The sequence below is a fragment of the Acanthochromis polyacanthus genome, chromosome 12, assembly GCF_021347895.1.
Source record: "Acanthochromis polyacanthus isolate Apoly-LR-REF ecotype Palm Island chromosome 12, KAUST_Apoly_ChrSc, whole genome shotgun sequence".
NCBI lineage: Eukaryota > Metazoa > Chordata > Actinopteri > Pomacentridae > Acanthochromis > Acanthochromis polyacanthus.
Window position 1 is genome coordinate 31,962,369 of NC_067124.1, and position 14,001 is coordinate 31,976,369.

Genomic DNA, 14,001 nt, shown 5'->3' on the forward strand with positions numbered 1-14,001 from the left:
TGGGAATCTCAGTTTGGAAATCTCAGTCTCTGCTTTACGCAGATGAGGTAGTTCTGTTGGTTTCCTTGGACCTTTATTTAAAGTGCATTGGTTCCTCTGGTTTTAAGGTTGAGTTGCTGCCCCAAGAGAAGACATTTAAATATCTCAGTATCTTGCTCAAGAAAAATGCTAAAATGGAGCATGAGACGGACAGATGTATTTCGTAATGCAAGCATTGTCCTGGTAAGAGGGAGTTGAGTCTGTTTACGTTCAAGCCCTTACCTATAGCCGTGAGTTCAGGATAATAGTTGAAAGAATGAGGTTGGAGACACAAGCAGCCAAAATTAGTTTCCTTCACAGGGTGGCTTTGATCGGCCTTAGAGACACAGTGGTGAACCTGGACATCAGGAGGAGGCTTGTAAAGGAGAAAAGAGCCAGCAGAGGGGGTTGAACGTCTGATCTGGATGCCTCCAAAGCACCTTACTTTGAAGGTTTTCTGAGCACACCAAACTGTGAAGAGACTCTGAGGTAGATGCAGAACCTGTATAGGGATTACACCTATCTCATCTGGCCTAGGAACACCTTAGAATTAACCATGAGGAACTGGAAATGTTGTTAGGGAGAGAATGTCTGAAATGGCCTGCACAGCCCACTGCTATCCACTACCCGACCCCAATGAGTAGAAGATGGATGGATGGATGGATGGATGGATGGATGGATGGATGGATGGATGCCTTGATATGTGGTTCAAAGCACTAGACATAAGCTAGTAAATATCCCTTGCAAATTTTGATACCAGTATATTCTAATGTACCATGTTTTTGAGCTAATACCAAAACAATACTTCACAGAAACCTCACTCTAAGGGAGATTCATTGTTTTCTTCAAATCTCCTCTTCAAAACTTTCTGACACACAACAGTGGAACCCCAGGTTATCTTCGCCGCCACAATCCTGTTGTGTTTGAACACCTAATTTATGAGTCACAACAACATCTTCACAACCTCTGGCCCAAATTTCAACCTTCTGTAGTCAGCAGGACGGAGCGAGCCCACCTCCATGGACTTAGAAAGGAAGACATCAACTGGTGCGACAACAATCCCGGCCATGCATGACCTCTAAAGGCACCTTTACAGACAGATCGTGATGGGATGTGAGGAGACTGGGGTCAGCTTAAGAAACTCCAGACAGAATGAGACGGCAAAAAGCCAGGCATGTGGAGAGGGAAGGCTTGAAGCTAACAGAAGGAGAGGGTGGAGTGGAGAGGTGAGAGGGAGAGGGAGAGCAGGAGGAAAGGTCTCGGCTGCTGAGTCTCCCAGAGTTGGAGAGTGACCCTGCTCTGTCTATGGCCGGCTGCTCTACTCGGGGAGGAACACTGAGGCTAATCTCCTTCTGCCAGAGTCAATTTTCCTGTTTGTTCCCAGACGCTGCTGGAACCTGAGCAGGAAGACGCACCACCGCTTTCAAAAAGTGATATTAACATGCCCCGCTTTCATCATTTCCACTTTTCCGCCCACTTTTAGGTCATCTATCTTCCTAAAAGCCGGTGCAGGATCCGCTTCTCTTATTTCATTATTTCCATCTTTCAATTTTTCATCGTCTTTTTTATTTCTTTTGCTGTCCATCGTTTCCACTTGCTTCTTCGCCTTCCTCCTAAAGAGCTTAAAATTAGCAGCAATGATTAAAAGCACAATATCCTCCAGTATGTTGAAGTGAATTAGCTGTGTAAGCACACACGGCCGTGCCATTAGACCAACATCAAAATTAGCCAAAAACACTGATTAGCCCTAATGGTGTACAAGGAAGAGAAAAAATGTCTTGAAAGTCTAATTGTAGGTGTTTTTACTCTCTGCTCAGCTAAAGCGCGGAGGAGATTGATTGCTAGTTAATCCACAGTCTTCTTAGCCATTAGGAAAGGAGGTTATTAAGAGGGAGACATTCGGAGCATTTGTTTCAATAAACAGCCTTCCCTGATTTTTATTGAAAGCCACTTTCCCAATGAAGCTTCCCATATGCCTGTACTTTATTCTAATGAGTTGTTACTTTACTTTCACAAGATAAAACTCAGGGATAGAAAAAATAAAAGTGTGACGCGCAGTGATTTACGGCTGGTATAAAATGCACATTACGAGAACATATTACATTACCCTGTAATATTGGCTTTTAGAGGCAGTTGTAATGTATACAAATCACGAGGCGATTTATTCGGCCCTGGAAACCGGCTTTTACATTTCTGCAGTCAGGAGACACCATTAGACACACACAGGGCTTTCACTCGCCATTACACGCAGTCAAAGATTAGATAAATAACTCCTTAAAAATTCACAGACAAAAGGTCGTGTGCTCAAGTAAATCCGTTCAGGTGGAAAATGCCAAGGGGATAACAGTCAGTGTCTGAGAATATAGTGTCAGGGATCTCAGTTCGCTCTCCGCAGTATTTCACAAAACCCTTTTTCATAGCCATGGGCTCAGCTCGGAGGACTCTCAGCAGGCTACGGCGGGGAAAATAGGAGATTTTATCTGACAAAGCTGGGATTCTCATTTAGCAAGCCTTTGATGTCCCTCCCTCATGATAACTTGTTCCCCCTTTAAAGAAATTAGTCTGATAAGTAAACAAGATGACATCATGGGAAAACTTATGAAGTGGGTCAGTCTGGTTTATGAGGTTAACAGGCTAAATGTGTACAAAATGAGCAAATCTAGTCGATACATTGGAAATATGTCTTATTTTGCACTGATTTTAAGGAAGACTCGACATGTTGAGGAAAGGTAATTTCCATTTTAGTGTCCTTAAAGACCTCTAAAAATTCAAATAGCATTCTAGTGTTCAGTTGAAACTGATGTGAGACCAGATGGCATTTTGTTTTTATTTGTTTTTGTCTTTTTTGTGATCTTTCTGTTTTCTGAGACATTGTGTCCTTGCGGGATTATGACAAGAGAATATTTCATCTCTAAGTTTGTGGCCACATAATGTGTAGGTCTGGAATTTTTGCACACAACTACACTGGTGTTCAGATAAAGTGCATTTTGATTTTCTAACCATCTTTCTTCCTGGTTTCAGCAGGCAACATGCCATCACCCCCTCCCTGGCCTCTCTCCATTGACTCCATTTATTATAGAAATGAAGACTTTACTGATCACTTTTAAAGCACGTCTCGGTCTGATCCCAAATCGGCCTCAAGTCTTGTCTCTCAAAAATGACATTCTAATACAGCTAAACTGCATTCTCAATTATGTTTTGAAGGAAATTTCCTCCTGGATTATGCTTACATACTTTTTAAACAATATTTCTTGCCATTTATTTTCTAGCTTCTAGTTTCTAGTTAAATAAGGTGGACGTTATGACCTCGGTAAGACTGAAAATGAAGGAAAAGCTTCAAATGTCTTGTAAAAGGGTCATATTTTAACCCAAATTGTGCTGTTTTTCTAAACTAAATCACATGATTTTGGTGCCCAAATGTAGACTAGCTTCTAACAAGTAGTTAATATTGTGAATGTGTGATATTTTCCTACACTTAATCTCTAACTTAAGTCTAATTAAAACGGTCTTACACAGGATATGAGCTCCAGTCTTTTTGGGTCCTGTTGCTGACGTTTAATCTGAAGGTGACCAGGTTTTTGCCATCAGGACCCCTCAGCCTTTAAACGATGTAGCTGAGAGGATAAGACTCACAAAACCAGTGATTTAAAAAAAAAAAAATTGTATGGTTTGCATTTTTGCATCTTTTATCATCTTGTTTCAACTTTATCTTAATTTTGCTTTGCTTTCTTTGGCTTTACTGCTCTGTTGTTCTCTGAGTATCGAGCTTTAGCATTGTCTGTCAAAGCGCTTTGCAAATCTTAGCATTAAAGTGCCACATAAATAAAGTCAGTATTATTAACTGACAATCGCATGTTACATTAATGGTAAGAATTCCAAATATAAATCTAATTAGTATTTGACAGGTGTCTTCATTATTTTCAAAGTGAGCATTTGCAATTTTTAGACAACAGTTTTAGTAAACATGACATTTGTGGCCAGAAGTTGCTTACTTTAGTGTTTCTAATGTAAAACAGCACTTCAAGGATTATTTCTGGTCCGTTAAATGCCAGAAAATGGTGAAATGGGTCCATCGGTATTTCCTAAAGCCCAAGCTGACGTCCTCAAATGTCTTGTTTTGTCCACAGATATTCTGTTTGCTTCAGTTACAGAACAAATACACCAGATAATATTCAATTTTAAGAAGCTGGAATCAGAGAATCTACACTTTTTTTTCATAAAAAAAACTGCTCACATTGATTAACCAATTATCAAAATAGTTGGCGATTAATCTAACAGTACACAACTAATCGATTAATCACCGCAGCCCTAATGGGAAACAAATGCAAAGTCCACCAGGCACCATCTTGACACAAGCAAAAGATGAGTGTACCTCTTGCAGCGGTGTGTTTATATAGATGTAAATAAAAGCTGATGCAATCTAATGTCATCACCTATGAGTGTCTGTACATAAAGCTTAAGGAGTAACACATTTACGTTGACCATTTGTGCATCGGGTCAAAGATATTCACTCCATTTCACTACTCAGACTGCTGAAGCTTCACACTAGCTTTCTCGCCACTAATGCATGTTTTTTTTATCCCTTTCATGAAAACTACGACAGAAGCAATGATTAGGAGCTCGCTCTCTGGATGCACATTTGACATGACATGTAAAGATCGGCTTATGAAAGAAAGAATCCTGCAGCAGGTAGGACGACTTGCAGGAGGGAATTAATAATATACACAAAATCAACATGTGGAAAATACAAGTCAGAAGAAAAGAAACTCTGAAGGAAGAGTCTGACATTTGGAAGGAAAAGTGAGAAGAAAGTGATGAGACGGTATCGAAGGCGGGGAGGAGGGACATGTCTCCGGCTGTAGTTGGCAGTCTTGGAGGGCTGGATAACATCTTTAATATTTGATAACAAGGTTCTCCAGGTACTGCAAACACTTCTACCAATAAGAAGCAGAGAAAAATACGGCAATGTACGCCAGACACAGACACAGACACACACACACACGACATCTTCAATCGAGACGTCTCAAGGTGATCTTATTCCTTCACATTTCCGTCCCAAAAACCCATTGAACTCCCAATTTCACCGCCGCGATAGGAGGAGGCGATGTTTGTGTAATTCTTGTCGCCTCTGACATTATTATAAAGGGCAGCGTGATCAGAGAATATACCTGAAGTTATGATTTATAACAAAATAAACCTCAGCATGGACATGTTGGAGGAAAACACCAAAGTCCTGCATTTACTCTGTAAGTAATCAAGAAAATAATGTCTCAAATCATCAGACTGGTGAACAAATATGGCTGATATGCGTTTTCAGCACATTAATCCCCTTAGTTTTGGTGATTATCAGAGATTTTATATTTCTAATTACATTCCACAATGACATTTTCAAGGCGTAAACAACAATTGTGCGTGTGTGTGTGCCACAAACCAGGTATTTCATTACACCCAAAATCATGACACGAGCGACCTTGACTGTAATCTCACATCTGTATCTGCAGTGCAAAAGGCTACACTGACATTTTGTATCCCGCCGCTGTAGGCAAGGAACCTGGTGCTCTAATATGTCCTGAAATCTAATAAGGTGGAAAAAAAACCTGCGGATTTGAGAACTGTCTCCGAAAATGTATTCTCCCGGGATTTATTTTACTCTGAGACAATGATAAGAAGCGCCCATTCTCCACCTCTGCTTCAAAAGAGTGCTTTTTGCTGCTTTAATGGCAGGTTAAATCTCCTTGCCTATCACTTAAAAACCAAAGTGATTGTATTAGACTTGCCATGGAGCTGATATAACCGAAGCCATTCAGTATTTAAAGCCACACGGGCTGCAGCTAACGTGCTTTGGAGCTAAAAATGTCGGGTGAATGCTAAAAGAGCTGGTGCTGAGGCAAACCAAGCTGGAACAGATTTCCGCTCTTTTCCTTTTTTGCCTCCATTGCACAGTTGCTGGTTAACAGCAGAGGATGGCCAACACTGAGACACTATTTGAAGAAAACATCCGGCCTCATACCTCCCTTCTGTTTTGTGTGAGCAACAGAGAGCAGTGGCGTGTTGCAAGACAAGACCCACTGTCATTCCACTGTGATGAGGTTTTTTGACTGCCGGGGGATTAGCAATGTAAGCCGCGGTATATGTGACTTTGTGGGGGCCGTTTGCTTCGCTTCCTTTGTGCTCGGAAGCAGCTCGATGTCAGCCGAGTTAAAGTGAAATGTAACATGAGAGCAGGAGGGAAAGGGAGAAAACGCGTCGCTTTAAGTCCTTACATGTTGCAACAGGATACATTTTCGCTAATGGTGCCAATACACGGCGAGCAAATCCCCAATATTAGCAAATTTAATCCAATCAATTTGAACACTGTGTTTTCCCCCAACATGAGATAAAAGCTAGGCCATTAGCAGTTTAAGCTGTTCTATTAAAAGGCTGTACTGTCAATACTAATTTAAGCGTTAGCCCCATCTTCTTCTCCTGTACTGTTTGTCCTGTCTTCAGAGCCATCTTCTCCTCCTCCTCCTCCTTATAAGCCCATTATAAACCTCCTTCTCGGAGCCGCTCATTGGCAGCCGCGGCACAGTTCTGACTCACCTATGAGCCATCGCTGTTTATTGGGATGCTTACAAGACTGCGAGATGGGAAAGTACAAAACTCCACAAAGAGAGAGAGGAGAGAAGGGGAGGGGAGGACGGTGGAAGTGCACAAGGCAAATTCAACAGCACTTGACAAGAAAAAGGGAGGCAGGATAAAACATGTTATTACTGTATTTATGACTTATCCGTCCTGATGTTGCGATTGGGTGAAATAATGGCTTGTGAGTCGGTTTTATAAAAGAGAGGCTGCAGCTCTCAGTGAATCCAAGCGCTTTTTAGCGAGACACTCGACCGTATTCAGGCCCTCAGATTGTTAAACATTTGGCATAACAGCAACCGATATCTAATATATTTAATAAGGCCATTGCAAAAGTAACGATTCACAGTGAAAATAGCATCAAAAGAGAAGAATTCAACAGTGAGGACCTTATTATTTGTTGTAAAACTGAACTGATGAGCAGCTTCACTGGCAGGAATCCTTCCCAGTCTGTTTATGAGCAGCAATGCTCATGAAAAGGTGTGACTGGCACCGGCATGATTAGTAGAACTCGCAGTTCTCTTGTATACTGATTTGTAACTTAATGGGTTTCCCACATGGTGGTTTTCTTGTAAAGATATCTGTGAAAAGAGCATAAGCATGCTACTTTGGTTGATTTTACATGTGCATCAAGACTGTAAAGACCTAATTTGAACCAGGTCGCAGAAGGAGTATCTAGTTTGCATTTAAAGGGAATTTCAACATTTTGGGAGACACAAGTGTGGAATTAAAGGAGAAACTCTTGATCCAGTGGTTCTGGTATGCTATGGGGAGTATTTTACTGGCATAGTTTGGGTCCATTTGTCCCTTCAGAGGAACGAGTCACTGCAATTTAATACGTAGTTGCTTTGACTGATCATCTTTACCCAATCATGAAACATTTCTATGCTGATCGGTGTAGTCTTTTCCATGTTGACACGCTTCCTCTCTTGTGATTTTCCTCCTCTCTTCTCTCAGGTGCTCCGGTTCCCAGTGATTTGTGGGTGGTTTTGGCAACAGCCTATTTAAAGGAGGCTGGAAGAGAAGGAGTCTCTCTCTCTCTCAGCCCTCCTGCTGCAGCCTCAGCCCGCTACCTGTTTTCTCTTGTTTTTCTCGCTTTCTTTTGAGAATGAATTTCTGGTACTTCGGTTTTCATTTTATTTTTTTATGTTGTTGTTTTAGTTTTGGTGCACTTTCTGTTCGGGAAAGCTCCGCATGTGGATCTCCCTCCATTCATTTGTTCATTTTGGCCAGGAGTTCAGACTCCCACAGTTTTTGGCATTATTTGAGAGCAAAATCCTTCCATTTGATATGTTTGATCATGGGTGTGGTGTTCTCCATACATATTGCAGATCACTGGGTTGAACAAAGTGTGGCCGTAACACACACTGCGCAAAAGGCCACTGAATGGTTTGATGTGTGTGTGAACATTGTAAATCACAGGCTTTGCCTTCAGAGCCACCAGATGCAGCCCACTTGAGCACCTCTGGGTGACATGTACTCTCCACCACCATCATCAAAACACCAAATAAGGGGATATCTTCTGTAAAAATGGTGTCCCATCCTTCCAACAGAAATCAGTGACTTGGAGAATCAAAGCACACTAAAGCTGTTTTGGCAGCAGGTGGTGCTCCAACACATTAGTAAGAGACTTGTGTTGGATTTTTACAATGACTGCATACAAAAGATGGACATAACCACAGTGATATCACCCATTGGTAGTAGTCTATCATTTTGAAACCTGGAATTTGTAAATTGTTCATCAATATCTTGATCTTTTGAAACCAGATGAAACAAAGAAACTGTAGATCTCGATATGGTAGCAACTGTCAACCGCAAGGTAAACATATCCTAAGCACTACTTTACTGCAAATGGGACCATAATTTACAAAATGAGCATCACATTGTATTAAAGAAGGCTTAAAACTAGCTAGTAAGACCATAAAATCATTGAAAAAACGTCAACTGAGGTCACAAATCGAGATATAAGTAGGACAGTTTTCTCATATCGTTCTATAGCTTTTTTTAAGTAGAGGAGTCGTCCCCTGCTGGATGTTAGAAAGAATGCAGGTTTAACGCTCTCCCACGATGAGTTCACCTTTTAGACTTGGAGGCAATCTGCATCTCTTATTTACGGTCTACAGTTTTTATTCTGCACATTGTCATTTTCTTGTTTAGGCCTAGAATTAATTATCTATTCCGCTCTCATTTGTGCAACAGTAAGGCATTCAAACCTCGAAATATATTGTACATTTATAAAGTCTCTGTGCAATTTAAATATTTTTCTACATAGCCTATACAAGAAAAAAATGCAGTGTCAAAACGTTCTACATACATTCAGTGGAATCAAAATCAAAATATGAATTTCCACAAATGGAAGAATTCAGTACCAATGTATATTACTTGTTTATTTTATATTTTTTCAACTGATGGCCCTACATTTTTGCACTGTTCCCTCTGCTGCTGCAACACTGCAAAATTCCCCGCTGTGGGATTAATAAAGGCATATCTCATTTTATCTTAAAAATCAAGAGGCCAGGGCAACATACATCACAGCCCTTATCCGCCCCATTAAAAACCTTCTTTACACTTTCAAACACACATAAAACAAACTACATGTATATGAAAATTACTGCTATGAGCTTTGGAGATCTTTAACTTGGAGAGAGCCACTTTGTTCGTGCAAAATTAAACTGTGTCCTGGTGCTAGCTACATATTTAGGATGCAGATCTGAAAGCGGTACGAATCCTCTCATCTAACCCTCAGCTGGAAAGTGAAAAAGGATATTTCCGAAAATGTCTTACAAAATGTCAAGCTTACCTTTAAAAACAAATCCCACGAGGCTCCCACAGTGTACCAGTGACTGTGACAAGGTGTTAGAATATTATAATGCAGAGGAGTAGTGCATGCCTAGATTGCAATATTTCTTTCTATTAGGAGAAAAACATGTGTGAGAGTGTGAGTACTGTGCATATGCTGTATGTTTGCTCCTGTTGACCTATGATTGTTTACCATATTCCAGGATCATATGATGCTGGTAGATAAGTGTCATGCTGCATCTAGCCCCAAGACTATTATTTACATAGTGAAGGTCATATCTTGCAGCACTGAATTGAATTTAATTAAGTTGAGGGGGATTGACAGTTCTTGATAAAATGCACACTACTCAACTTAATTGCTTTTTGACAGCTCCGCAGAGTTTGCAGAAAGAAGAAATTGGATTAATAGATGGATAACCCTCATGCTCACCTGACTGTGCCATCTGCAGACCACGACACATCAGGCGCCCACAGAACACACCAGTCAGTCAGTGTCTGTCTATTGTAAATACATAATGATGTGCTGTGGAAATAGTTAGCTGTGTGTAAGTCTCAGCGGGTGAAATCTCCACCAGGCATTTCCCAAGTGAGCTCTAGTTAGGCGCCTAGAGCGCTAACATCGGCTACATCCACAAGGGAATCAGTGCTAATTAAATTGCAAATGCAAGTAATTAACACCAGATTCACCCCGAGGCTAAAATGAGTGGTGATCAACAGAGCCGCACTGTGTAGCATTTTTCAGCTGAGCAAGAAGTCGGTCAACGGGTCTGCATATCGTCACCATGGAAAGAAATCCTCTGAAGCTGAGGAATTCGACTGTCAACAGAGGAGCATTGAGCATCTGGTTTCATTCACACATCACACAATTAGAAGTCACAAGACCACAAGTATAATGAGGAGCTAAAACCACAGAAAGACAGCAAGGAATTGGTACCTGGTATTCATTGGGCCAGAAGGTGCTGACAGCCAGATCAACCTGGTGCCACTGTTTGCCGTGAGACCCTGATGTGTTCCACACCGGGCTGCCGAGCGGACCGCCGTTGACTCGAACATAGGCCCGTAGAGCCCCGGGGCTGTGGCCGTCGCGACTGTACAGGAAGTAGCTGAACTGGACGCAGTGGGTGTCGTTTTCACTCAACGTCTGCAGGAGCATCTGAGCGCGGTGACCCACAGCATGCTGGGAAGAGTTCACCAACATGTAGGACCCTGAAAAAAAAATGCACCATTTGTTTTAGTTGTGAAGAAGTAGTCGATTTCAAATCAAAACCGCAATTTGAAGCAAATCGCAAAGTCTGAGGCGCAACAGATACAAAATGTGGCTATTAAATGATGTGAATAGCCTTAAGTATTTCCATTTTCTTTAACTGGAGCAGACTGAAAATGGCAAAGTTTTGCTTGTGTTGCCCATTGATCACTGATCTGCGTATAAGAAATAGTTCGGGCATGAATGCTCCAATGGAGTCTCATTATTTTTTAGCCGCACGTTTTGCAACACATCTGGTCCACAGTTTAAACTGTCAAGTCAAAGGTTTTACAAAATTAATTTCCATTCCTGTGTAGCGTTCATACTTTTGATGAGATCTCATGTGTTAATGCTCATTCACGTTTTAAATCTATTACAAAGTGAATATTCGACTGAACGTTGACTCATACTGTGAATCAAATCTCAACATCTGTCAGAAAAATCACATTTAGATATTTTCCCAGATCCTTTAGCCAAAGTTATTTGTAATATTCAAACTTTATCATAGTTTCTCACTTCAGCTGTCAATTACCATCCTCCGATGCTGAGAAAGCCTTCTTGTTCCTCTTCTGAATGCCAGATATCATAAGTTTTAAAATTCAGGGTCACTTTGTGTCTAAGCCAGGCTATCTATATATCAACTTGCCCGTAACGGCTGGTTAGGGCCTGAAAACACTGTTATATTTTATTTGTTTTAAATCTCTGTATACCACCCGTCTAAGATGGGTCAAAAACAAACATAATTTACAAGTTGCGGCAGTGAAGCATGCTCCCTAAAAAAAAAAAGTTAACAAGTCACTGAAATGCCTGCGGTGTTGCATCATTCTGAGCTGGAAAATGAAGGGAGCCAAACAGACACTGCTGTGCCTTTGGTTCCTGAGGCAATAATAACTTTCTGGACAGTGTTTTTCATTCATGTATTTTAGGAATTTGATTGCTGTGTTGTTTTCTTTAAAAATAAGATACATTAAAGGAAACAGAGAGTTATTAAATGTGTAATAAGTTGCAAAATATGTACTATAAAGGCAAATGTAAACTATTTGTTAAAAAATACAATAAACTATGATGAATTCTCTGAAAAAAATAAAAAACTGGAATAATACATTATGCAAAAATCTCCAGTTGTATCATTTTAAGTAGCCAGAATAAACATAAAAGAGTGTAGATTAGCGTTTATACTGTGAATATGTCTGCAGCATAGATTTGTTTGGCTGATTTGTATAACCGGTAGAGGCTTGTAAATGAGGCACTAAGGGATTTTTCTTAAGCAGACTGATACGAACCAAGGCAAACATGTCACAAAGGAACAAATCTGTTTTTAAACCACTTTTAGCGGGGTGAATCAGTAAGGAGAAAAATGAAAGCATTATCCAACAACTTACTGCTCGGCGTGTAGGCGGTTGATAAAAGGAAGAGAAATGTTGAATGCAGGGACACAATCGGTTCTGGCTAAGGCACAAGTTCTTGTGAATACTGGAGACAGACAAGACGAAGGAGAGGAAGAAAAAAAAACGGCAGGCTAAGCGAGGAAAAAAAGAGAACCCATGGCAGGTTTCCCTCTGCAAGGTGACGCCAAGGTAGAAAACGAGATTCACAAAACTCCCCCCCCAAAGCCTCCTCTAATCAGGATAACATAACCCCATTGCCCTTTGCCTAGCATCTGTCCTGCCTTGAGTCTGTGCCCGCTAACGTGATTAGCACAACAATGTTGGGAGACCTTCCTGTGTACTCACAAAATCAAGCCTGTTGTCTTTGTACTCCAAGGTCTTTCTGTTCTCAGTCAGAAATGAACCCAGGAGACCAGACAGTCGCAGCCTTGGCGCCAGGTGTCCTGAAGACATTTATTCTCCACTCAGATGTAATAGCATGTGAACGGTGAATTGCCAGACAGAGAAAGAATTCTTTACATCCCACACAGTCTGCACCTCTAAACTGGGAAGGCTCCCTGACAACAGAACTGCACTCCCTGATGCCTTAGCACCTTCCTAGCAACTCAGTGCAACAACTTAGAGGCCCTATTAGACGTACGTTCACTTCTGTTGATCGGCACCTGAACACCTCGGCTTCATGTCTGAGCGAGCGCCATGGTGACTTCTGCATGAAAGTTGTGAAAGCTATTCCACTAGGCCAGACTTAGTAACATTTCAGCATCACTTGCAACAGTGCACAAGTCTGAACGGCACCCAGACAGACATGCACAAGCAACAGTACTTCAAGTGGGTGCAATAAATAACCTTAACCACATATCAGCACCAAAAATAATCTAAAATAAAAATAATTAACAAGAGCGAAAAGATCGTCTCACCTGTCACTTTGTCCTACAATCTCTCGTTTATTGTAAACTGAGATGTGCGCAAACATAAATATTTACTGCAATAAAAACAGAGAATACCAGCTTAGGATAATGATACTCACTGAAAGTCATTATAATCAGTTTTTTTGCTTTTTTCACAAGATATTAACAGTAGCTGAAGTCTAGTTTGTTCCAGCTGTTTGTAGGAGTTTTTTCTCTGAGTTTATTAAATATCTGCAGCCTCAAACAGCAGCAGAATCCATATTAGCTTCCTCAAAGCAGGATAATAGTGCACATTTGCATACGTGATATAACGAAACAACAATGCTGACAACTTCATTAAATAGTTGCAATTATATATTATCCTCTACATGGAGACAGGATAAGTTTGGGTTGGCATCTAAAGGCAGGTCACACTGTGAGTTTTTCTTCATCTCAGACAGGTGACAGTTTAGAAGCTGTAGGTGAATTGTTTTTTTCAGCGCCATCATAGTTGTCGGGATATTTTTATTTTACTGCTGGTAAAGTAGCACTTAGATTATCGTCACACATCGACAGGGGTTTCAGTGATGAGGGGACTCAAATAAACTCGGCTGTTAGATTTAGTCTTTGGTTTATTGGTGCATTATTATGTATTATGCATTAGCTGAAGCATGAATACTGTGCACATGCTGTGACTCTCTCCACCACCGTAGTGAGTTTGTTTTGAATGAAGCCGTGACGAACTTCAGCGTAAAAGTAATCCACGTCTGAGAGGCAGAATTCTGTCTCTTTAACAGACTAATGAAGCAGCAATATTATGTCTTTTATATCTGAAAAGGGCTGTAATGCTCTGAGTAGAGACCTCCTCAGCTTTAGTCTTTTTCTCTGCTGACTAAGCGCCAAACAAGACACCTGATAGAGTCATCTGCTTCTTCCCCAGCACGACCCAGCCACTGAGAAAACACTAATTGGCTCTTTAAGTGCAAATAAGACAGAATGTCTACATTCACCCGCTGATGTTTTACATAATGAGATTGAGATTCAC

The 14,001-nt window shown here is 40.9% G+C and overlaps 1 protein-coding gene across 3 annotated transcripts in view; it reads right to left on the minus strand.

Moving 5' to 3' along the window:
• The window catches only part of ptprub (protein tyrosine phosphatase receptor type Ub), a 232,400-nt gene that overhangs the window by 113,048 nt on the left and 105,351 nt on the right, over positions 1-14,001 (minus strand). For all 3 annotated transcript variants that reach the window (XM_051956864.1, XM_051956863.1, XM_051956862.1), the window contains exon 3: positions 10,373-10,644. In XM_051956864.1, the coding sequence (XP_051812824.1) occupies positions 10,373-10,636 (264 nt within the window). In that variant the 5' untranslated portion in view covers positions 10,637-10,644. The remainder of the gene's footprint in view (positions 1-10,372; positions 10,645-14,001) is intronic.